This window comes from Melospiza melodia, chromosome 2, assembly GCF_035770615.1.
Source record: "Melospiza melodia melodia isolate bMelMel2 chromosome 2, bMelMel2.pri, whole genome shotgun sequence".
NCBI classification, from domain to species: Eukaryota; Metazoa; Chordata; class Aves; order Passeriformes; family Passerellidae; genus Melospiza; species Melospiza melodia.
In genome coordinates this window covers 15,806,697-15,832,611 of record NC_086195.1, presented here as the reverse complement: position 1 = coordinate 15,832,611, position 25,915 = coordinate 15,806,697, and the positions used below count along the sequence as shown (strand labels likewise).

Below are 25,915 nucleotides of genomic sequence, written 5' to 3'. Positions count from 1 at the left end.
TTTGGAAAATAATGGGTAGTTATTAATAGATAACTGCTTTTAATAACACAAGAAGCTAGAGACTCTCAGTTTTATAAAGAATTAACACTGCATGAAGTCAGTCATGTGCTTCTTTTGCATGAGAATTATTGCAGAACCAGTCTGCACAATTGGGACTTAACACCCTAAAGTTCTGTGATTTTCTGAACCACAGAGCAAATATTAAAAGCTATCTTGACAAACACACTAGGCTATAAAAATGAATTTTTCTGCAACTCACCATAATGTAACTTGACAATAAAAGGATGGTTAACTTCCACTAGGATATCGCGTTCCATTTTTGTCCGAACCCGATCTCGAACTAAAACAGAACATGAGCACGCAAGATTAAAAAAAAATTACATTATAACTCAGTATTTCTCATATGTTTCCTGATGTACTTCCCATTGTATAATATTATAATTGCCTGCAGGTCATTGTACTCTACACAGCTGAGTACTGAGAAAATTTATTCTACATTTTTTCTGATAAATATCTTTATGCATTTTGCTTTAATTCAGTTTTTGCTATAGACAAAACCTAACACTAGGCAAATAAATATAACAAAAGCACATGAGAAAACACAGCCACCCTTCAGTCTACTCTGTACTTAGTAAACCTTTCAAACATCACAGCAAAACTGCCACAGCTATGTATAGAACACATTCTGCTAGTGAAAAGAATAGAGAAAGTCATAGCAAAACAAACAGCATAAGTATAATCATACTATCGTAAAGATGTTATATTGGTTTAACTCATTAAATAACTCACTCTAATAGAATATAAAGTCCTTTACAATTTGGAAGGGATTTTTTTTTCATTTCCTTTATTATGAACTTAAAAATGCCATTGATTCAATGTAGTGTATACTTCAGATTATATTTTTGATTTTAAGGACATTTACTGAGAGTAAATGTGCGTGGAGAAATCTATCAGACATTAGAAGCAGTTGCTGCTCAAGATGCCTGTGCTGTCCATCCATGGTGGCTCTGAACAGGACATGTAAGTGCTCCAATGCCACCAGAGATTAAACCTGAATGAGCATCACATGCCAGCAATGCAGGAATACAGGCAGGGCAGTCAGCTGAGCACAGCACCTGCTTCAGCTGTTCTCCTGCCAGCTCCAGTCAGGGCTTGGTTCCCTTCTGAAGAAGCTCTGAATCAGCCAGGACACAGACAATATTCAGTACTTTACACAGAGGAGAACTATCAAAGTTTTCTCTTTTCATTTTCCTCTTTTCGTGTTTCATTTTTCTCTTTCCCTCTATTCTACATTTTGTTACTGCTCCTTTCACAAATGTATCTTCCTGGAGGAAGCACCCCAGAGCAATGAAGTCCCGTCCAAAGTTTAAGCTGACAGCATTCCTTGTACAGTTTACAAGCCAGAGTTCTCAGATATTAAAACATAACAAGGCAGAAAAGAAAAAAAGAACAAGAAGCAAAATGGTGTTAAGGCATTTACCTATATTTTCCCAGAAACACACACTTACAATAATACAGATACTTATCAAAAAGCTATATAGATATGTTTTCATGAATGAATACAACCATGAAGTTTCCATCTGCCTGCAGAACACATCCCTAAAAATGGAAGCTTATGAAATAAGTGCTCAAGTACAAAGCAAACATCACATCTGAATGTTGACCTTTGCATCTAAAGCCATTAAAATGTCACAAGATAGTTAGTTGTGCAGTTTAACTGTTTCAGCAGTTCATCTGAATTACAAGACTGAAATTCAGAATACTCTTTTTTTTTTTTTTTTTTTTTTTGGCAGGTTCAGATGAAAAAAAAATTTAAAAGACTTTCAGGTGCCTGAAGCTATGCAGCAGTTACATGGAAAGCATGGACTTAAAACTCCAAGCAAAAGAAGTGTAAAGAACTGAGCTCCTTCCAGATAATGGCATAAGCCATTATTTGACTTGACATCTGATTTTTATTTGACTGCAATTTCCACATGGGTTCTACTGGAAGCACTGATTTGTCTTAATATATTTGATTCCAAACACTCTAGCAATGTTTTGGCTCTGTTTCTCTCTCCACTTCATAATGGGGCACTGAAAGATAACACCTTCTACCAGACTGTATTAATAAACTAGTCTCTGCAGTAAACAAAATTATATGTATATATTCTTGCATTTGCTCTAAACATTAGAAAGTTGGACTGTGTAGTTACATCAATGTGTTCTGGCTAATAGAGTTGCATTTCTATGAAAATATTTTCTCTAAATTTGATTTGTGGATCACGTACACTGTTTTCAAGTGGTATTTTTAACTTTAATTATAGAGTGCAAAAATAACTTTATGAAATAGATTTGAAAGAGCTAAAGAAACAGACATCAAGTAATATGCTATATTATTTAAAAATACAGTATTACATATATTAAAAAGTTGCAATTATGGAAAATAGAATTAATTCCAGTTAATTTCATATTAAAGTTTTAACAGTAATCTTAATTTGCTTGCAACTCTGCTCTCCCTAAAACACGAATCACAAGCAAACAGTGCATGAAAAACATCTGATAATCCAGATACAAAGTGTTGAGGACTGGGGCATCCTCTTGATGTTGTCACCTTTTTGCTCAAGCCTTTTGCATCCTTGAATTCTTAGTGCCTCAGAGGGTCTCCTTTCCCAGTTAGAAGTCATGCTCTCAATTTCATATCAGTCTCTCCCAGCTGTAGGCAAAACTAGAACCACAGCCTGGACTGTAATTTTTACATGAGGTTAAACTGCAATCAAAAGGTGATGAAGACAAGCCCTCAAACATCTTAAAAAGCAACTGCTGAGTGACCTCTGACCAGTCCTGAGCTATTAACAGGCTGGGGAATGAAAGGCTGTTGAGGATATTAATGTACCTTAAATGAGTGGAAATCAAATTCAGAAAAATAGGAAGTAAATAATGAGAATGACACGTGCCACAAAACACAAAGGAATCAAAATATAGGAAACTGTTCAAATACACAGCCCTCTGTAAGAACTGTGACATTCAGCACTAGATCTTAAGTGAAAAAATGTAAACATTTTAGCAGAAGTTCATAAACCAATGTTTTTGTTCCCTCCATCACTCTACAAATATTTGACGATAAAAGGATTAAAGCTGAAATTAAAACATTAAAACTGAAATTCAATACAACAATCGATAACATCGGTAAAGCACTACAGGCACTTGGAGTCACCCCAAAATTATCATTTCAGTTTCAGTAGTCATAAATTAGAAGAACTTCACATAGACAAAACTATAAAACAATGACACAAAAGAACAAGCATACAATCTGGTCAAGGCAGTGCAAAAGATGAGTTTCATTTTGATCTAGGTAAAAAATACCTTATTTCTTTTTTCTTACAGAATTCTCTGAGACAGAATAGAGATTGTTCAGGCTTAGACTTATTTTGCTACTGATAGCATTCAAGATCAAAATCACCCAAGAAACAGATCAATTCACAATTCATTTTTGCTCAAGTAACTTAGATGTTTAACCTAAGATTTTATAAAATACATTCCACATCAAGATCACGTGCCAAGCGTTTGGGGCAAGTGTACTGTATACATCTGTTTCAAAAGAAAAGACTAAGTCATGTGCTTAGGAACTTCCAGAATACAACAGCCAATATAAAGTACTTTTAAGTATCATGACCTAATTATAAACTGAGCAAAAGGCATTAACTGTATCCTTGGTGACACACAGCAAAGGAAAAACGGAAGGATATTAAGTTTCAAATAACAGCTCAGGAGCAAGTCAGGGGACAGATGCACCACAAGCACTCCATTAAACCCCCATCACCTAAGGAAAGTGGCAAGGGAAGGAGCCTGCTGTCCTCTCTGACTAGCACTATGGTATTGTTAATCCTTAATCCTTCCAGGTTTACAAGACAAAGCAGTGTATTCTGCTATTTCCTGTTTCAGAGAAGAAAGCTGTAAGACACAATCTGTAGAGCAGCAGCTGTGTAAAGATTAGGTTTTGGTATCATGTCCCTGAGTGACCTTTTTTATTTCTCTTTCCTTGTTCTAAACAATGCTTACCTTTCAAGGTGGCCTTTTTCAATACCTTCATTGCATAAAGCTGTCTAGCATCTGATCCTGAGATTTTTTTGACAAGGAAGACCTGCATTAAAAATTAGAAAGAATTCTTAAAAGAAAATAAAAGCAAGTCAGATTAATTTTTTTTTGCTATGAAATTCAAGTAGTCACTATGATTTCAATGAAACTTTATTTGACAGTTTTAGATTCTGCAAAGCCAAATCTCCTTTCACAATCTAAAAAGTTCATTCAGAGGATACTCTGCCAAATTAATTTTGGTCTAATTTAAGTCATTTCAGTGAGTAAAAAAAATAAATTGGATTCTCTCTGAAGTTCTTCCAAATTTGACACACAAAATCAGCTTTTTAAAATTAATCTCTAGTTTTATCTTAATGAAATTCAGAGGATGACACAGGAAATGTGCTAATAAAATAATTTTCAGATATGACCATAGATATGTGAACAAAATTTGATCCAGAAACCTATATAAATCCATGTATAAATAAATTTTAAAAATATCCTAGTGTTGGATGTAACAATAAAGAACAAGCAGCCTCAATTAAAGGGTGTTTCATTTCCTTCTTCAATATCATGGGATTTCTTGACTGGTATTGTTTTAAATACCCTTAACACAAAATTAATTCCAGTAGAGACAAATTTTAGATTTAGGAATGAAAAAAACCCCAAGTATCAAAACCAACTGTCACAGGTTTTCTGGCTGTGGACATGTATAGACACATGTTGTGGTACATGAGGAAGTTAAACATGTCATGTGAAATTAGTTTGATGCCTGGTTTTGTGCCCAATTCTCACTTATGTTAGCATTCCTTGCATTACTCAGAGACTACCAGATCATTATCAAGAGACCTTGAAAAGCATGCTAATCTACTTTTTTTAAACTAAATGGGAAACAGAGACAGCTTCACAAATTATTAACAAAATGATTAATGGATTTTTAAAAGATATTAATGATTTTTGCATAAAGGCTAAGACAACTGAGAACAAGACTGGCATTTTTGCAGCAAATTGTGTCAGCTAGACAGTTTATTATTTTTGCTTTTTTAAAAACTCACATTCCCCCTTCTCCCTCCCATTAAATTACTGAATTTAATATTATCAATAAAAGAATTGCTGAAATGATCATTTATTAGCTTACTTTTCCTTGCTCTTGAATGATTTACTTCTCGTGATCTGAAGATTTCCAAATAAAAACTTGGTTATGATTCTGGATTAAATCAAACCTTTGGAATCAGCTTTCCCTGTGAATTCTTACTAGTATGAATACAAAATTTTATAGTTTCTAAGCACCTAGATTTCCAAACTTAACTGGAACAATAATGTGACTAACAGTAACTTGTTACCACAAAGAGAGAATTGGACCTATTTTTCTTATTTCCCACTATATCTAAGGGGTTTTTTTACATGCTAGGGCTTAATATCACATTAAGAACTGCAATTAGGCTGAAAACAGATGCAAAGGCTCTGCTGCCCTGTCTTGCATATTCCATTCAGTCTTGATCTGTCTTGTCATGTGAACTTAATGTTTTGCTTTCAAGTTGGATTTGGACAACCAAAAGTATAAAAAATGTATCCCTAGTGAGATCTCAGTACTCATGAAATGTTAGAAACATTTCTAACATTTTTTGCTTTCAAGTTGGATTTGGACAACCAAAAGTATAAAAAATGTATCCCTAGTGAGATCTCAGTACTCATGAAATGTTAGAAACTTTGAGTCATTAACAGACGTTTAGATAAATATCAAGGTACATTGCACCTTAACAAAATTACACCAGAAAATGAACATGATTGGGGTGTATCACATTTACTTCAGTAGCCATTATTGCCTAAAATTTGTTCATTACAATTGCACCATGCTACAAAAACCAGCTTCTGTACTGGTGATGTCCTACAGTTAGCAAGCAACAAGGAATACTTACCAAAAAAACACTTCAGCCCTCACCCTCTCAAGTAGAGAAGAGTAGTTAAAAGAAGAATGACATTTCATTTTAACAGTAAATACTGAATTACTTCATATCAAGCCATTTTTTCTATTGAACTTTGAAACCCACATATCATGCTAACATGAAAGAAAATTACTGCTTTAAAAAGATCTGTCACAATTACAGTGTCTAATTAGCACTAATTTAGAAAGCAGTTTTCACTTGCAACATTGCCTTAATGCAAAACTGTGACTGTTCTGAATATTTCACAACCAATATTCAATGCTATATTCCTGAATAATTGGCTCCACAAGAGCTCAGTTACCAACCTTTCCAAAGGATCCTTGTCCTAGTACTTTCAGAAGTTCAAACTGTGAAGGGTCTGCTTTCTCATGTCCTTCCTTTACATGGTGAGTTATTGCAATTTCTTTGATACTTCCTTCTTCCTGGCAGAGGAAAACAGAGGAAGAAATTTAGATTAATGGTTTACAAATATTTACAAATTCACAATATGTTGGAAAATACCAGTGTCACTGAACCCAATCAATTAGACAATGCCAAATATAGGGAAAAAACCACTTAGTAATGCTATGTGCATAATTAAGACAGACAGCACAAGTTCAGTAACAATATAGCTTAAACTTTCAGAGATGCACCAGGATCCAAACAATAACAGTTGACAGAAGTCAGGAAATCCCAAGATTTTCCTCTTAGGCCCATATTATCGGGTTCATATTTCTGTTCCAGATTCACAAACAATTAATGGAAACCAATCTTCTTAAGAATTCAGTAATCTTAAAACATACTTGGAGTGTATCAAATGGACCAGATGTCTGGAAAGCCCTCCTTTTTAACACCTGAATGAGGAGCACCATGCTGCAGCAATGCCAATGCTCACCTTTCAAGACGGTGTGAGACTCAAGACATTCCCACACAAAGCAACACTCTCCACCCCCACTTCAGCAGCAGGCTCCACCTGCCACTGACAAAGTTCTGTTGAAGAAGGTATTCTGCCTTTCTTCTCAAGGAAAGTCTATCCTATAAGAGCTGCCTTTACCTTTTCCCCTTCTGTGAGAAAATGGTCATCAGAAAGCTCTGAGCAGCAGTGAATCTTATCTTCTTGTGCTCTGCACTTAATTCAGTGTTTTCTGCACTGAATTTGAAAATCCCTGAAAAGTGACACTCCTTGCCACACAAGGAAAGAATTTCAGAGCTTACAATCATCAAGTAAAAAAACCTGCATTCTTGTTGATGTCATCTGAAGATCTATCTAGGCATTACATGCAATCCAAGCTACTCTAAGTTAACACAAAACTGATTGCTAGTTAACAAACAGAAACATACTATCTATAATTTTAACCTCTTGTTCATCCTCTATTTCTTCTATTGGTTATGGTGAACAAAATAAATCTGAGAATACTTTCCATCTATTTATTGAGGAACTCTTAGATCCATTTCATAGAATTGCAGACTGACTGACATTCAAAGGGACATCTGGAGATCATCCTGTCTAACCCCATACCCTCTGCTCAAGCAGGGCCACCCAGAGCCAGGACCTGATCATCTCCATGGATGGTGACAACCTCCCTGTGCAGCCTGTGCCAGGGCCCAGCCAGCCTGACAGTGAAAAAATGTTTCCTAATATTCAGACAGAAACTCCTGCATTTCCCCTTTTGCCCATTGCCTCTGGTCCTGCCACTGGGCAGCACTGAAGAAAAGCTCTTTGCACCCTCCCTTCAGGCTGGTTGAACATCATTTCACCATTGTGAATCCATGCTGAATAAGCCCAGCTACCCTTTGGTACTCTATGCATACAGGAACACTTTGTTTCTCCATGATTTCCCTGAGGATTAAAGCCTGGCTGACCAACCTGTAGTTCCCTGGATCCTCCTTCTTTTTGAAGACAGGAATTGACAATCACTTTCCTTCAGTCCTGCCACCTCTCCCAGTAATTGTGATAATTAGAAAATAATCAACAGTGGCCTCACAATGACAGCTGCCAGGTCCCTCAGCACTCAGGTGCATTCCACCAGGGCCCACAGACTCAGATAAACTCTGTTTGCTTATCAGGGCCCACAGACTTAGACACACCCTGTTTGCTTAAGTATCCTCTAACCTACCCAGGGGCAGGACCTGAGAGAATGGCCTGAAGCAGTGTCAGAGAAGGCTTATGTTGAATATTAGGAAAAGGTTCTTCATCCAGAGGGTGGTTGGGCACTGGAACAGCTCCCCAGGGAAGAGGTCACAGCACCAATTCTGACAGAGCTCAAGAAGCTAATTTGGACAATGCTCTTGGGCACATGGTGTGGGTGGTGATGGTGCTGTGCAAGACAAGGAGCTGAACATTAGTGATCTTGATGAATCTTTTCCACCCCAGGATATTCTATGATTTACCTCTAAGACTATGTCCTCCTTGCTCCAGTCTTTTCCTTCATCTATATGCACCAAAATGTGCGCTAATTAGCTATAGTGATAGGTTAGTAGAGGCCAAGTTCTAAAACTGTGTTTCTGAAGCACTAATTTGTAAGCTTTTCAAGCATTCTGCAAAATTTATGTGTGTGAATTAGTGCTGAAAGTACCCTTTTGCATCCGATCATTTCAGTACTGTATATAAATGCAAAGCCACTGTCCACCCAGGTCAGCATATTCCAACACATGCTTCTCCCACCCAGACAGACAATTCTTCTTCAAAAGATTCTTTTTTCAAAAGATTACAAAGTTGGAAATGAGTTGCACACAAGAAATACTGAGAGTGCGTCATAGTCAGTATATATTAAAAAAATCCAGCATGTGATTTGGAATAATGCACAGAACATGCTGGCAACTTTTAAAATCAGTGAGTGAAAAAAAGATACTTTAGTGTGAAGAATTTAGTTTTAATAATAGTTTTAGAAGATCCAAGACAAATCCAAGATGTCTTCTACGTTTAGGTGAGTGTTTCCATTTAAGACAGCCAAATTTTGCATGTGTGTGCACATAGTCATGCTGAGTACTCCACCTAATAACCTGAACTTCTGTGTTGTTCCAGGAGAAAATGCTACCATTGTTGATTACCAGCTGAATCTTTATAGAGTCTGAAAGAAATACTGTGGACATTTTTGGTTTTATATTTCATATTATAATGTGATCAGTTTGATTACATACTACTTAAACCACCCACTGAATCTTAGAGAATCCCAAGGGAGGAACAGAACAGCTCAGCAAAACAAACTGCCACGCACACATTACTTCAGATACTTTGATCCATTTCTGCTTAACAGTTTTATCTATTTGCTCCCTGGCAATCTTGGGAAAGACAAGAACATGTGAAACACAATGTACTCAAATCTTTTTTATGTACTGCCTTCAGGGATACAATGCAATCAGGTGGACATAAGAAGGACATGGAACTGTAGGAGCAAATCCAGAGGAGAGCCATGAAGTTGGTAAGATGACTGGAGCTCCTCCCTGTGAAGACAGGCTGAGAAAGTTGGGGCTGTTCAGCCCACAGGAGAGAAGTTTGCATGGAGAGCCCACAGCAATTTCCCAGTATCTGAAGGGGACTGCAGGGAAGCCAGAAGGGATCCTTCAGCAAGGACTGCAGTGACAGGACAGGGAGTAATGGGGACAAACTGAAGGAAGGGAAATTTAGGTTAGGTATTAGGAAGAAATTCTTTACTATGAGGATGGTGAGATACTGGAACAGCTTGCCCAGGGAGGTTATAGATGCCCCAACAGTGTGGAAAGCCAGGCTGGGTAAGGCCTTCAGCAACCTGATCTAATGGGAGGTGTCCCTGCCCAGGGCAAGTGGGCTAGGATTAGGTGACTCTTCCAACCCAAATCCTTCTATGATTCTATATTGCTTTAAGGGCACTACAAAACTTAACAAGAACAAGAAAATATATTAACTTGCTCTCTGTACACAAACAAAATTATTATTTTTGAATGCTATGCAATTATTATGCAACCATCTTTCCAGTGGTTATTTTGAGCACCCTCTAAAAAACAAAACAAACCCCAAACCACCACTTCACATTCCAGCTACCAAGAGAATATTCCCAGGCTTTGCATTTTCTCAGGGCTCAGTTACTCTTCAGTCCATAAAAGGCAGCCCTAATAGAACTCTGTTTTAAACTAAAAGGAACTCTAATGATATTCAATTTTAATTTGTCGGTAACTCTTATTTGGGAGCAAGATTTATGATGAGTGGTTGTCCACAAATTTGCAGTTTCCTTTTCTGACATGACTGCTGAATGTTTGTTATTTTAACCTAAACAGTGCTCTGCAAATGCAGTTAAAAATACAAAAGCTAAGCCTTTTATAGAAACACTAATTATATGGAGAGGTAATCAAGCCTCACTATCTACCTGAATTAAAACACAAATCTTATACACTGTAGAAAGAGATGTCTATTCTCAACCAACTGCACCAATTCTATCAGATTATAGATGTCATCTTGCAGTAAACTGGAAGAGAAGCCAGCTGTTCCATCTGGTACTGAATTGTTTGATCATTTCTTGGTACCTGGCAAAAACATTTGTCCCATGTGATGAACTGAAAATAAATGAGGTGCTGGAATGCTTGGGTTCTCTGCTCCTCTCTTCCATTCCTTGACACCTTTCACACAACTACAGACAGTCAACTCACCAGCTGCAATGGTGGGCTCTTCCTTCTAGTTACAACTATACCCTACTGCCTACATTTCATTTCTGTTATTTATAAGCTTGGAAAGCTCCCTTTTCTCAAGCATTGTACTGCAGCAGGGTCTAAATAAAAGTCTGGAGACATGATTTCCCCTTCTAGGCACACAGTTCTCTCAAGGCCTTCTTCACACTATAAAGTTACACTGCCTCAGAAAGCTATTTAAAAAATTCCCCAAAACAACCATGTGTGTCAACTTTTAAGTAGTTGCTGCTGGCTTCCACTACAGTGAAACTCAATGTGGAATACAAGGAAACAAACAGAAGGTAACATTACTCTGAGTTTACTTAACAATGTAATAGTAGTTAAATCAACAGTGGCCTAGAAAGGAAGGGAGTGACAAACAAGTTTAGGTATGAATTTAAAATACGATATTCCAGAACAATTTCCTGTACTGATCCAGTCTATTCCGGGCAGTATCTCCATATAAGTAAGATTATAGTAATATATTTCACAATATATGTCTGTGCACAAGAACACACACATACACACAGGAAAGAACACCAAATGGACTGTATGGCACAGACAAAATCTGAATGAAAAATTTTATAAGAAAAAAAAAAGGGGATTCTGCAACACCAAGGGCAGCTCATTTTTATCTTAACTAATCAGCTACAAATTGGAATAGGAAATATGCTTGCCAATAAAACAAAAGGACAGACACCTTCTAGGGAAGCAGTGAAAAACTATTTAATCATTATCAAACTATAAAAATGATAGCCTAATCATGTTGCTGGGAAAAAAACTCCCAATATTTTAGGTACTTAATTAACAATTAAACAATAATTTTACTTCTAGTAATTGAATTTATGTGAATTTCCTTTACCATAATTTTTAAATTCATAAGTAAATTAACCCTGCTGCAACATAAAATATTTGTATTTGTTTGAGATCTTATTACAGGAACAACTAATAGATAACGTGTTAAAAGAAAACCAGACTTCAAACCCTAAAGGAAGTAGAAACAGAGTCTTACTAGGCATGTATTTCTCAGTAGTAATGAAAAAGTCCAGAAAAACATGAGTTTACTTATACATTGACTGTTCTGCAACTTACCCTTCAGAATTTTGAATTTTCAATAGGAAGCCTGGAAACTGCTCTTTGTAAAGAAGTGGCCCTTGCAGAGCTGGATGGCATAAGTTCATCAGTGCAGAACAAGCTGTGTGTTATCTGCAGACCTTTCTCTGAGCAGTATGGTCCAGGGACAGCTGAAAAGCTGCTCTAGGACTACTTAACTGGGCTCTGAACTGATATTTAGGAAAACTACCAGTAAAACCCACAATATCATTGCAAAACTCAGTGTTTAAATTGTAAACATTCAAAAAACGGAAGCATTCTTCGTCCACAAATTTTACATTAAAAAGAGAAATAATCAACTAAAGATTAAATAATTTTAAAAATATATAAATGTATGCTGCAATACTGGTAAAATCATTCACAAGGAAATACTCCAAATCATCTAATTAGGCAGCACAGGATCAGATCTGTGCTCTTACTCATAGCAGGAAGAGGAAAGCCATTCAGAATAAGGAATATTAGCACATCCAAACATCATAAGAGTCTCACTGCACCTAAAATTCTCAGCCTCAGCTTCCTGAAAAAAATGGATAAGCAAAGTGTGAACTTGCATGGTGACAAGTGCTTGGGAAAGGAATTCCACAATACCGGGGCGGAAATAGGAAATTCGGCAAGAATGTACTCTTAAAGAAGTGTAACAACTAGATGTGAATTAACTTAAACACAACATCAAAGAACAAACTGCTATGTTACATATGGAACATGTACTTAGGAAAGGTATTTCTGGAAGGTGGACATAAGAAGGACATGGAACTGTAGGAGCAAATCCAGAGGAGAGCCATGAAGTTGCCAAGACAACTGGAGCTCCTCCCTGTGAAGGCAGGTTGAGAAAGTTGGGGCTGTTCAGCCCACAGGAGAGAAGTTTGCATGGAGAGCCCACAGCAACCTTCCAGTATCCGAAGGGGACTGCAGGGAAGCCAGATTTCTCCTTTTCTAGATACTGAAAATTACAGGAGTATGAGTAGAAATATTTAAACACTTTAATCTTAATGACAGCATATTTTAGATAACAGTTGCTAAAAAACAATTTGTTCATCAGCTTCACGATGAGGGACAAAGACTTGAGGATATGCTTATATTCTGAAACTATAAATTAAAATTATGATATGCATATATTATTCCAAAGGACAAAAGCAGCAGCTACCTAAAAATTGTGAAGTTTTAATGCAAAAATAATAATGGACTGGTGTATTTATATTGCTCCTACACAGAGGTGACATTTAAGGGGTGTAAAGTCATGAAGTGACATAGAATTGGAAAGGTAAGAAAAAAAAAGTATAGGGAAACATTTACAGCTTAAGGCATTCAAACTTAAAGTCAATAGCATGTGATTCTAAAAGTAACCTGGACCCATCCTGAACAGAAAGAATGACTGCATAGTCTCTGCTGTCCACTTTGTTCACTTCAGTGAAATTACACTAAACAGAAAGCTGACTGAAAGCAAGATAGCCAAAACCTAAGATTTGTAACAAAGACAGGCATGCACAACAAGACTGGGGGGTTGGAAGGGTCCAGGAATATTTTATCTGAGTCTGTTAGTGTGGGATTTAAAGAAATCAAATTTAAAAAAAAAATCTTTTGGACTAACTATGCAAAGAATAACAAAAAACCTGGCAGGTTTAATTGTTTTACCATACCAAGAGCAAAGATAGGTATGTGCAGTACATGCCACAAGTACCTGTAGATTAAGGCTTTTTGAAAGAACATTCTATTTATTTTTAACATGTTGAACACTTTGAAAGGATTCGCATTACTTTTTGAATTATTCTGAGGCCTGTTATTGTGGAAAACAGATGTTCTTATTTGATGACATAAAAGGAGTAACAGCAGCTAAAGGCTAAAGAAAATAAATTACTCCTTCACCATACCCAAGTTCTACCTGGAACAAATTCAGGAACAGATTTCTGAGAAAGTGCTCTTTATAAAAGGTTGATTAAGAAAATCCTGAAGTCATTATTGCATGAGACATGTGATGAATAACCATCCTATCTTGAGTCCTTTGCATCAGGAAGGGGATATTGAAGATAAGACACAACATCCGCACGCTGTTACAAGGAGGGACCCACAAGGACTGAGTGCAAAACAAGCCTGGCTGCAAGTTCACTTTCCCATGAAATGAGCATTACTCAGATGAAGGTGAAAATTTCCTCAAAAGTGCAGTAAATTTCAGCTGGCAGATGACTAAATACTGATCAAAAAGCTTCCCCTCTACACACTTCTTGGTTTTACAAAATATAGCAAGAAACAGCACCAAACCTGTAGCATCAGAATAAAAGGTTTCATGGTTGAAAAAAGTAAAAGGCCACAGATCAACCCCTTCTGCAGCTAATAGAGATGGAAGTTATGAAATAAAGGACATAAAGAACAAGAACAAACTATTAACCTCACACTCATTTTAGATAAAATCTCTAAATTTCAAAACACAATTTTTGGACAGGTAGAAACCCCTCTGTCATATCTTTGCTTTTAGAACTGCAAAAAAACTTGACTATCAGCAGGAGTTTTAAATAAACTGCCATTTTCCAATAACAAGCACACATCACTAGGGTAGATGTGCTATACATCCTCAAGTTCATAAAAACCCAGTGGGAAGGAAATCTGACACAAGCAAAAAATCCTTGGATGGGTTCAGTAATCATAAAAGTTCTTCCCAGACATCAAACAGTGTTGACATGCTGACCAAAATCTGTAAAAATGAGGCTAACGCTTTGACTTAACATCAACATCAGATAAGAAGATTAACAAATTTAATCTCAATAAATAATTAAAACCTTTATAATAGCTGAGCCATCTTAAGCAACTTCTGGAGAAATTAATTTAAATACTGATAATTCTGATTCCAGCATTACCCAGGTTTCACCTTTACCTGTTAATTTTGTACTGCCTTACAGAGTAAAGAAGGTACGAAACAGAACCATCTTTGACATACAGTTACATACAGACATAAGTCTTAGTTATGATTTAATTTGCTTCTTAAAGATTTTTTCATATTTTTCACTGTAAAGTGATTTTCTAGCTCGTGTTCTTGTAAAGTCTTCACCGACTTTTTATTTTTACTGCTTGATAGTTGATGTTATTATGGAAGCCTCTGCATCACTGATTTCTGCTGCACATAGAGCAACAACCCCCACAATTCCAGCCACAATCCTCCTGCCTCGAGCTGCAGTGACCACAGGTGCTGAGGGACCAGCCATGGGGCTGTGTTCAGTGGGCACTGACAGCCCCTCCAGGAGTCACTGCCTGACAAAGCCAAGTCACTCCCCCAAACTGTGCAAGATTTTGTTCCAAATACATCATTTAGCACTCAACTGTACCAATATTGGGACTTTAATATTTCTTTTAAACAGACCCTATGAAAACATTAAAAAATGTTGGTGGATCCATCAGAAACTCTTTAGGGAACTATTTAATGAATATGTTCTGTTTAAAATCACATACTACAGTATTTTAAAATCTATTTTATATGGGGATAATTTACACATTAGAAACAGCCAGAATCACCATTAGGAAGGATCACAGTTCTGGATCTTCAACTTCTATGGTCAGGAATCAGAATAAGAAAGAAGAAATCCTTTTTCATAGCTTTGATCATAACAATTAAGTCAAAACCATTTTGCCAATATTGGCAAACACCTCCCTTAAACATCAGCTATTTTTCAAGATAAGACCTAAATCAGTGTATCAGTCCTAAAATCGGGGTATGCTGTTGACCATACAATTATCAAAAAAAGCAATCCAAATGTGCAGCAGCCAAGATACTGCTTTTATCATTTTTCATTTGGTAGTATTGATTATGCAGCAACATAGATTTTTCCATTTTCATTACGGAAGTAGCGGCTTTGCTTTCACCCCTCTTAATCTCTTTTCAGGAATGTTTTGCTTCCTTTAGACAAATGCACTTTCCTGAAGCACATGTACATTTAGTACCAGCAAAGATAAGGCTGAAAACAGAAAAATGGATTCCCCAGCAATTTCTTACCACTGCTCCAACAATGGCTATAGGTTGCCTTTTACTACTTTGTTAGCCTTCACTGTACTGCTAAGAGCTCTGCTGCACATGGCTGTGTTTGTCTGTCACAGGCATCATAATGTTGATCCCCACAATCAAATAAACTATTTCTGAAGTACTGACTATGATATTAAACCTTGGTGCTGAAGTTACATAAAGCAGTTATGTCCTGTGAGGACAGTAAGCTTATTGGATATCAAGTGATTTTAAAAGGATGACTCAATGTTGGCACAGTTCCCCAGCTCATATACAGAACTTCCTTTTCCTCCCCTCCCTTGAGTCAGGAAGTCTCCTAGATGCATTTTTACTTTCCCAACTTGTTATGAACATAGGATAAATTTTAAGCATTATCTGTAGAAATTAGACCCTCCTTTTGAGTTATACTTTTATAAATAATAAAGAACAACAAACTGAAAACCAATTACTTTTACCTCTTCTACCAGAGCTTATAGAAATCTTCATTAAGATAAAAATGGGAATTAAAAATGTGAAGAATTCACCAGTCTAGGCGTTTTTAAATACCTTAGACACATTTTATATACATTCATATATTCTATACTTTTTATACTCCTACCCTCAAATTCAAAACTATCCTAAAAATAAAACTCACATTGCAACAAGTACTTCACAATCTCCCACACTTTGGTAAGCAGTGTTAGTGAGCTAAATCATGGACTAAAATCCATTCCTTATAACTGTGACTAATATTCAATTTGAGTCACTTATAGAAGTAGCCACTACTTATCTGCTCATACACAAACAATTGTTCTAAAAACCCTCCTTCTGAAGTAGCCATTATTCCAATACAACAAAAAGCAAAGCAGTACCATGCATAAAATTAAGTCAAGCTGATCTAAGGATATTCTGTGTATGCTGTGTGTTTTACACTACTACCAAAGAAAAACAAGAGTAGAGCAGAAGTTCTAAATGTGGACATCTGAAGTCAGAAACCAAGGCTTTCACAATTTATTCTTTGCTTCTTTTTAAGAGATGGAAAAACCGACAATTTCAACTAACAGCATATCATTTATTGCAGACAGCATCTATTGTTTTACCTGATAGAAAACAAGATTTCTTAAAGAAAACTTTATTTGTAAATGTTTAGTTTCAGAGTCTGGCTTTTTTTTTTTTTTTTTTTTTTAATTCTTAAATTCTTAAGTCTTTTAAAGGAAAACAATTTGTAGAGATAACAAAGAAAAAATTGTATTAATGTATTTATTCCTTAGCCTCTTTCTACTCTTTTTCATTTTTGGCTTCTTCTGCAACAATTTTGAGATCTAGAACGATGACTATATCTGTATTTGTTTCATATAGACAACTCACAAAATGAAGACTGCAGACCTGGTTCCTGAGACTGAACTCCACTCATTCTTTTGGTTGTACAGAAGAAGCTAGATAGGACTTTGAAGAATGAATGCTGTCCCAGAGAAACAAGCCAGAGGACAGGTAAGGCCCTATAGACAAATGTGGTTCACCAGGCTGGGAGTGTCATTCTGAAAATGCTTTCTTTCCTTAGAATGAAAACACAAAAGGACAGGACAGGAGTAGGACACTACCCCTTCCTCCCCAAAGGATCTGTGAGCAGTAGGTTGTTTGGCAGGTAAGCTGAGGAATTCCTGTAAGCATTTTAAAAGCTCAATGTCACCAAAAGCAGTTTTGCAATGCAGTTCTCTTTTGATCAAGCACAAAATTATCTCATGAACTGAAATGAGCTCGTCAGCATTGGAAAAAAATACTCATTGGGTGGATCTTTCATTTCCCAGTAACTCTGATATAAATTTTTTTCCTACTTGGTAAGCACTAACAGAGAATTGCAATTAAAAACTAATTAAAGTTAAAAAGCCCCAAACTATTTAGAAGGAAAAATAATCCCTGAGCATACTCAGCACTAATCTATGAAAACTATGAATCCTGTTTTATTATCATAATTTCCTAAATATATATTGAACTCTATATGGGTTGAAAACCCGTAGTTTGGTCTGCAATAGCTAGCACTTTAAAATCAACAGAATGTTGAAGAAAACCTAACCAGGCTGCTGTAAGTAGATAAAACAATGTCATTATTTAAACAAATTTCTGAGGAATACCTTTCACGTTGCCTGTGGAAAAGAACTGCAATTCAGGACCATGAGTTGATAAGTATATATTTTATAAGATTTACGTTAAAAATCTCTTGATTATAATGCAATCCATGTTCTATTGCTTTACATTCATATCTTGTTTTGGTGTTTCACTTGTGGCAAGAAAATTCCATTTTATTTTTTAATATGCATTGCAAAAACTAATACAAATTGTTTAAACCAGTACATGGGCTAGTAGGTGTCTACTGCTTACAAGTTAACAGACCCTCACTTAAGTCATTACACAAGAAGGTCATGAGGTTTTGGGTTTTTTACCCCCTTACTGAAAAGTATTTGCAGACCTACAAAAGGATAAATGTGAAAACTGATTTGACTTCCAATGATAGAATGTTTACATGTAATGTTAAATAGTTCTGAAACAGTGCTTGGCACAATACAATACTCCACTAGTAATTTTTCTCAACATAAACCAAACTTTTTAATGCTTAAATATATGCCCAACAAGACAAATTACACAAATTAAACATTTCCTATGACTAATTTATCATTTGAAATAACCCTAACCCTGTTATGCAAGTATCACTACTCTTCACACCATTTCAGAAGTAAATTTAAGATACAAATATGCCCGAGTTATTTTAACTATCACCACACAGAGCCATATTTTACAGCTTAAAGCACTACATTAAGATGAAACTATTAAAATTAGTTAAAATTACCACTAATATTAAAAATACAAAGGCTTTTAATAAAACTTGACTCTCAGTGAGAAAACGTGCAGCTAAGCTCACAATTAACAACACCCACCTCCCCCTAAAATAGAAGTTTTACATTGTTACCAGTAAGTAAATAATTTCCTAATAAAGCTAAATTTTATCAGCAGGTACCTTAGAAACTTCTACAAGATACAAACATACCAGAGACTTTTTTTAAAGGAAATACAAAACACTTTGTATCCAAACAACACTGATCCCTAAGCAGCGAAAGACTAAAACTGCTCTGAAATCCCAAGTTAAACAAAAGTAAAACTTTCCCCGTTATTCTCTTAAATAATAAACTAAGCTCACCCGAACAGAGCGAACACGCAGAGGCAGAAACTTAAACATGACTAAGAAACCATGATGTTTGGATTTTCTGACTGAGCGATCAGAAGTCTAGCAGGGAAGACCAACCCTGGCGTTTTTGCTGTGACCAGCTGTTCCGGCAATTAGAAAATTTCCTGTCAGGCAAGTCAGACACAGCTGGGGGGTGGGGAGAGAGAAGGGGGAAAAAAAGGTCAGAAAGAAAAGAAAAGACATTAAAAAAAAGACATGGATTTCACACACACACACACATACAGAGCTGTGAAAGAAAATAATAATAAAGAAAGACTGGGCAGCAGTGGTACTCATGCTGCTGATACTTACAGAGATCAGCACAGGAAACTTAAACAGATTGTCTGATAGCAACAGGCTGTTGCAGATGTTGCTGATTCCTGGTTCCCAGAAAAGAACAACAGAGATCAGCATCTCTTTCAGAAATCACACTACTACACAACGTTTTACCGATTAAGCGCAATAGCAAGTATTTTAAGTCCTATAGGTGATTACTATATTTTTAAGAATTTAACTTTACAAAATGTTTTAAGATCTCACATATCATTATCTTACAGACTTCAATGCAGAGAATGCCTACAGGTTGTTTTTATTTACTACAACTTAGTGGGAGGACCAAAATGACCTTGTACTGAGTCCTTTGAAATCCTGCACATAGAAAATGCTACACAGATGTTCTAGGCCAAGGCAAACTGCAGAAATATTTAAATTGGATTGCCCAGCTCAGATGTCTGACTTATGCACCAATATTATATTGCTCTGTAGAAAGTGAAATTCTTGAAGTAAAAAATATTCCTAAGATTTCCTTCAATGTTTAAGAAGCCCCAGACACTTCAAATGTTTTAGGAATTAGAATTCAATCTACTTACTGTGAAGAGTAAGAGAGGAAGTTTTTAATTTGATCTCTCTAGATTTACTACGGGAGCTATTTTCCTGAATATTGACACTATGTTTAGCCTTTTTGATACTTGTTAAAACAAGGAATTGCAAAGTACATGATCCTTTAGTGGAACAAGATTGTTTTTCAAGTAATAAATAAACAAAGGCAAGTAAAAACCTTTAGTCAAAGGCATATACAAGTATTCAGCTATAAACATATCCAGGTGATTCTGTTTAGTGACTGCGTATCAAAGGAAACACACGGCAAAATACTCTAGTCCTGCTTGCACAAGACATGAAAACAAACCCACCCTGCACACAGCTTCCCTTCACTGGGTTCTAACAAATATCTTGATTACTTCATTTTTTGTTATATTTCAATTCCTCTTCAGAAGACAAAGCTAGTAATTTAAGTGACAGACCACATTGCTATCTCTAGCCCACATCCTGGCTCCCTACAGTATCAGTTTCTAGCATTTCCTTTAAATTGGGATTACACATCTCCTCACCATGAGCCAAGATCCTCTTGTCAAAATGGAGAGGTGAAATAAAGACCTGACTTTAGCCATAACCCAGAAGCAAAATTGTGCCCTTTTAGTGTTCTCTTGTACTCCTCTGGGTCTTTATTTGTGTCACATCTGCAGGGACAATCTTTCAAATTCTGTGTACTGAATATACACAATTATTATGATAATAAACACAGGCCTTCAGGAACTGCTCCTACACAAAGGAGGACTTTGTAACTCAACTGAGGGCTCTGAAGTCCTCAATGCCAAGGTGCTATTTACAGTCCAGTGTGGTACAGCCTTTTGGGAAGCAGTCCTTCCTACAGCAGCAATAACACAGCATAAAGAATTATTAAACATTAGTTTCAAGATGAACAAAGCTTCTTGAACACAAGAAGCTTACTGCAACATAAGGATTTAAAATGTTTCATTAATAGCATAAAATTACTTGGAGCTTTCCTCTCTTCAATTCATTCAAACTTGTAGCTACTTTTTCCTTCAAAACTGAAGTACCTCAAGAATTTAATTTTGCTCTTGGAAAACTTAAAAGAAATTTAAATAAATAAATGGGAGACCATTCAAGCTCTCTGCCATTGCCTTGTAAAGAACAGATGCAATTACACTAAAAGCAGAGTGACCAGGAATCTTCAAGTCACTAAATTAAACCCTGTTGTACCAGAAAGAGCTAAAGGCAGAAATGGAGAGTAAATGGTAAGAGCAGCTCTAACTACAATATTCCTTAAAGATGAAAAGATACTGTGGGTAAATAATAATTTTCTTCTCTTGTGGCTGTAAAGGTAAGAGTGTATTTTGCTGCAGATATGCTGTATCTGCTAAGGGTGATGGGAATAAGGCATTTCAACTGAAACATTTGTACAATTACTGACTACTGCTCTCCAAAACCTTTTATGTGACCTCCCAGAGAAGTACAAAGCACAGTGCTCAGGGGTCACTGGGGTTACTGCTCAACAATAGCTCTCCTATAACTGGCATGAGTCTGGCAGGTGGAAGAAATTTCTTGTGCTCTGGGAGAACACAGCCTGCACGGTTCCCAAAGAGCACCAGCAGCCAATCAGAAACATTAAGATACAAACTACACAGCTCACTTTGAGCATCTCTCTGAAGAGAGCTTGCCCTTTTAAATATTCCCTCATATACGAAGGAGACAGGTTAGAGGGCAGCAGTCCCCAACAGGGAAGTCTCTGATAAAAAGAAGAAATTGCTCCAGCAAGTTGCTTCCCCAATTTAAAATCTTTGATAAGGATTATATTATACTTGTTTATCAGGAGACACAACTGTCTCCAAAACAAAGGGAATGTGATGAGCCTGTCAGTCAGAGTCCCATCAATTGCAGAACTCCACTTGCACAATGCATTTCCTTCTCCTCCAGTACAGAAACATAAAGTGAGTTCATCTCCCCCCATCCCCTCCTCATTGTTTAAATTGGATGATCTGAATTTACAAAAATTAAGAGAAATGCTGTCTAGACTTTCAAGAGAACAGAGCTCACATACACTACAGAGAACAGGAGAAATGAAAACTGCTGAGGAACTCTCAAAGCAATAGAGAACATTTGGGAATCCATGAGTTGTATTGAATGCTGAAATATTGTCAGTTTATCTGAAGGACTCCACTTATATTCTATCTCCTATACCCTCAGTTTGAGAAGTGTAACAATGCAAATTAAGTCTTTACAGTGCTAGAAAAGCAAGGCTCTGTAGTATGGATTGCTTTCAATTATTAGCAAAAAACTAAAGAAGCAGTACACATATGGAATAAAAAGCCCTTGTTTGACAAAGGTCAACAGTTGAGGAACAGAGAGCTAATTTTTTGAGTTTTCAGAAGCAGAATAATATACTTTTCTTCATAATAAATACATTTGTATAGCCAAAGCAGAAATATTCTATTAAACAGGGGGTGTGGCAGCTTCCATCTGTCAGTTTACAGGCTTTGCAGGGCTACCATCTGTTTTCTCTCCATGTAACAAGTAAGCAGCTTGACTTTGAACATTGCTTACACTCTCAAATTATTTAAATTTTCTAACCAAGATCCAGAACATACCCTGCAACTAAGACACCAAATGCAGAAGAAGTCACTCAGAAAATCCAGTAGAACACATTAAGGAAATTTTTGCTGTAATCTTTCCTCAACACCTGATGACATCTTAGGGGAAAAAAGTATTGCAGGGCTTGCCTTCTTTATATATTAGTTTGATATCTAAGAATTAACATCTCAGAACAATGGTCTGCACTGTTTACAAGGATGCTGTAACTTCTTACATGAGGACCTGCAAGTTCATTCTCAAAAAGGTAAGATGCACCATGTCACAAAGTTGCTAACAAAATTAATGCAAATTTCAGCAGAGTAGATTGCTTTGGAAGATAATGAATTTCTAATTTTATTACATTAGACAAAAAACAAAAAGTATTCAGCCTTTTACAAAGCACAGTCTGGTCATTGAGAATGAAATGACTGGATTTAATTTTTAGAGATGTAAATTGTTTGCCTAAAAAAACCCTTATTTGTTCCAGAATCAAGTTATTTGATTGTAAAATAAAACTATGTACATGAGTACATATATCTAAGTATATTTAGTAGAATATACTAAAAGTAATGTAAGAATCACAGAATACTTTCAAGTACAAGTTTAGTATTTGCAACCCAAGCTACAAGTAGCTACACAAGTAGCTGTTTCAGCTAAAATTAAGTATCAGTCTGCAAATAATGAGAAATCCAAAACTTGGATTATGGATTTGAACACCTGTGAATCCAAACATTTCCCTAATGTTTAAGAAATTATAGCTATGTCTTAAAGCCTCTACCACAGAGCCAAGAATTTTAATCAAAAAACTGACAAACATGCACACACAGAAAATTGGAATGTGAAGATTGTATCAGAAAAAGTAAAACAAACAACAAAATCAGAAATGCCTTTATTGTCATGCTAACAGATATGACTGTTCTTAAACATGGAAACTGTTACTGATCACCTGAGCAGGAATACCCAACAGATGTTTAGAGCAGTCCTGAAACAGTGCTTCAACTTGCCAAAAGACAACCAAAAGTTTCTGAAACACTGAGCTCTCACCAGTACAGAATGCTAAAAATTGAGGCTAAACTGAAAATCAGCTAAGGCCTCTCTGAAATGTTTTAAAACCTAAAAATCGTTCAGTTTAGTTATGCTTTTTTCCTGAATTTTCCTGAATAATGTTCTCATCTGACATTATTTTCACAGATGAAGACACAACAAATGAGATTACCCCAGATTACTCTGGATTTAGAATTACTGCTTGAGTGATGGGGGCTGTTTTGCCCATGGCTGTAACTGGTGAATGAGCTCCCTCTCCTTATCCTGACGTCTCCACCCCAGTGCTTTACAGATTTAAATTGTAAATTGTATGGTATTCATGCATGTAAAATACAGAATCTCAGCACCAGCCAATCAAATGCAATACTTCAACAAAGAGATTGTATTGTCCACATGCTTCAAATTATTTTTCCAATGTATACTGAAGCCTTTTTTAAGATCATGCTTTTCTTATAAACTCTTTCAATAAAAAACACTGAGTAGGAAGACAATGGTTAATTTTCATCTCTTCTGACTACAAACAGATGTGTTACTTAAATTATAGCAGGAAAACAAAAGTGAAAAAGACTTTTTAAACTACTGACTTCTCTTTGCAAGCATTTATCACTCTATCTTTGACTACCCACTGACTAGTCATTCTTACTTTAGTTGCATATTTTTAGTAAGAGGATGACAGCTACTGAGATTTATTTTATCCCCTTGATCTACATATTTCAATATGATTTGTTTTGGTTTAGTTTTAATTCTATGTATGCCTTAATTCTGCTTGTTTAAAAGTAGGGCCAAAGCAAGAAGTCAAGGGTAGTAATACGACCCCACCACCTGCATCGAAGAGAGGTTCATCCCAGGTTTGAGATTGAACAGGTTCCACTTCTGCCTGTACTGGGAAAAAAAAACCTTTAATCCTTGCAGGTTACCAAAAAGAAATCTTCCTGCAACTTACAAATGAAAATCTCACTTCTAGCGAAAATAAAACATTTTACAAAATCTTGGAACCTAATATTTTTCATATGTTTAATAAGTAGGCTTAAGCTAGTGGAATGCAGTGGTAATGCATCAGTTGTACCAAGTGTTTATTCAGTTACACAGAACATAAAGCACACAGCACAGACATGATACACTCTTCACATACACATAAAATGGGAAGCCACCTGTTAAACGAAGCTGCAGTTTCTGGTTAGCTTTAACTAGCAATAAAGCATGCAGCATGATTGCAACAGCTCCAAACAATTAATTTGCTCAGTTAATCTCTATGGACACAGAGGTACAAAAAGCAATGGCAGACAGCACGAGAGTGAGAAAGGTAGCAAATAAAAAGCTTTAAATAGCTTCCCCTTTCAGTAATGTTCACTTAAGTTTTCACATCAGGTTAAGCTTCAGCCAGCTGCTCTTACATTCATTTCCTGCTGGTCCCAGGTCATTTATGAGATACAGATAAAAAATTGTTGGCAACAAGCTATAAAGTCAGCTACAACGAGCACACTTGTTGCAATAAAACCAGAGTACTGAATGAGTTGACTTTTAAAAGAAGCAAGACTTTGAACCATAGAGCATCTTGGATTCCTTAGAAATGGATATCTTTATAGCTCCTGATTTTCCTAAAACAATCACCAAATTTGAATCACAGCCATGTAACTCAGGCTTTCCTGTTAATTAACTTTACTTTTGTCCAAAAGAACATGGATCTAATGAAACAATTTATCTTTTGATACACAGAATACCAGAGAAAGTTCCTACGTACACAGAACTGCGTTAAGTTTTAATATTTATTGTAAACTTCCTATCTTATTTGCATTATCAACATTCTATCCAATCACTTACAACAGCAAAAGGATACAGATTTCAAGCTTTCACCTTCTATCTCCATAGAAGTATGGCAACTTTCTGTCCTCAACTTTCATACTTTACACACCTACATTCTGATCTGATTTGCCAGTACACCCGAGGCATTCTACTGTCCTCAGTTACAGCTGAGAAATTTCATAAATTGTTAGCAACTATGTAAGTGCCCCAAGTCCATTTAAGTGCATTTAAGTTAAACAGCACAACTTAAAGGAGTTTCAATGGTAATTTAGAATTGTCTGCATCTTGTATCAAAACAGATTATGAAGGACTGACAAATTCTCACATCCCAGCTCAAGTAGTATTTTAACACCTGACTGACAGCACTGGTTAACTTCCAGCTATAACTGACTCAGCTGAAGTAACATGTTGTTTAAAAACCCCTAGAGTAATTTACACCACAACTGGCAACCTTCTATTCACCACAGTCTAGAAATACATGCAAAATATACTCCTAAAATACTGGTATGAGACATTAAAAAGCTGAAACAATCTTAACCAAGCAACTCAAGCATGACAGAAAGAATATCAGATTAATGTTTTAACTTCTTGATGGTCATACTGTATTAAAATCAATTGCTCATAAAAAAAGCAGCAGTTTGGAAATTTCCAAAGGAAATACAGGGAAACATTTGCAAGCATTCTGTAGTTATCAAATATTAAAAGAGAAGTTTGATAATTTTG

General features: G+C 36.1%; 1 protein-coding gene across 3 annotated transcripts in view; it reads right to left on the bottom strand.

Annotated features, from left to right (window-relative positions):
* Positions 1 to 25,915, bottom strand: part of RPS6KA3 (ribosomal protein S6 kinase A3) — a 73,872-nt gene that overhangs the window by 33,859 nt on the left and 14,098 nt on the right. For 2 of the 3 annotated variants that reach the window (XM_063182608.1, XM_063182614.1), the window contains exons 3-5: positions 6,305 to 6,421; positions 4,039 to 4,120; positions 260 to 340 (exon numbers count right to left, since the gene is read on the bottom strand). In XM_063182608.1, the coding sequence (XP_063038678.1) occupies positions 260 to 340; positions 4,039 to 4,120; positions 6,305 to 6,421 (280 nt within the window). Of the gene's footprint in view, positions 1 to 259; positions 341 to 4,038; positions 4,121 to 6,304; positions 6,422 to 18,889; positions 19,064 to 25,915 lie in introns of all 3 variants that reach the window. The other variant, XM_063182603.1, reaches the window with a different exon arrangement.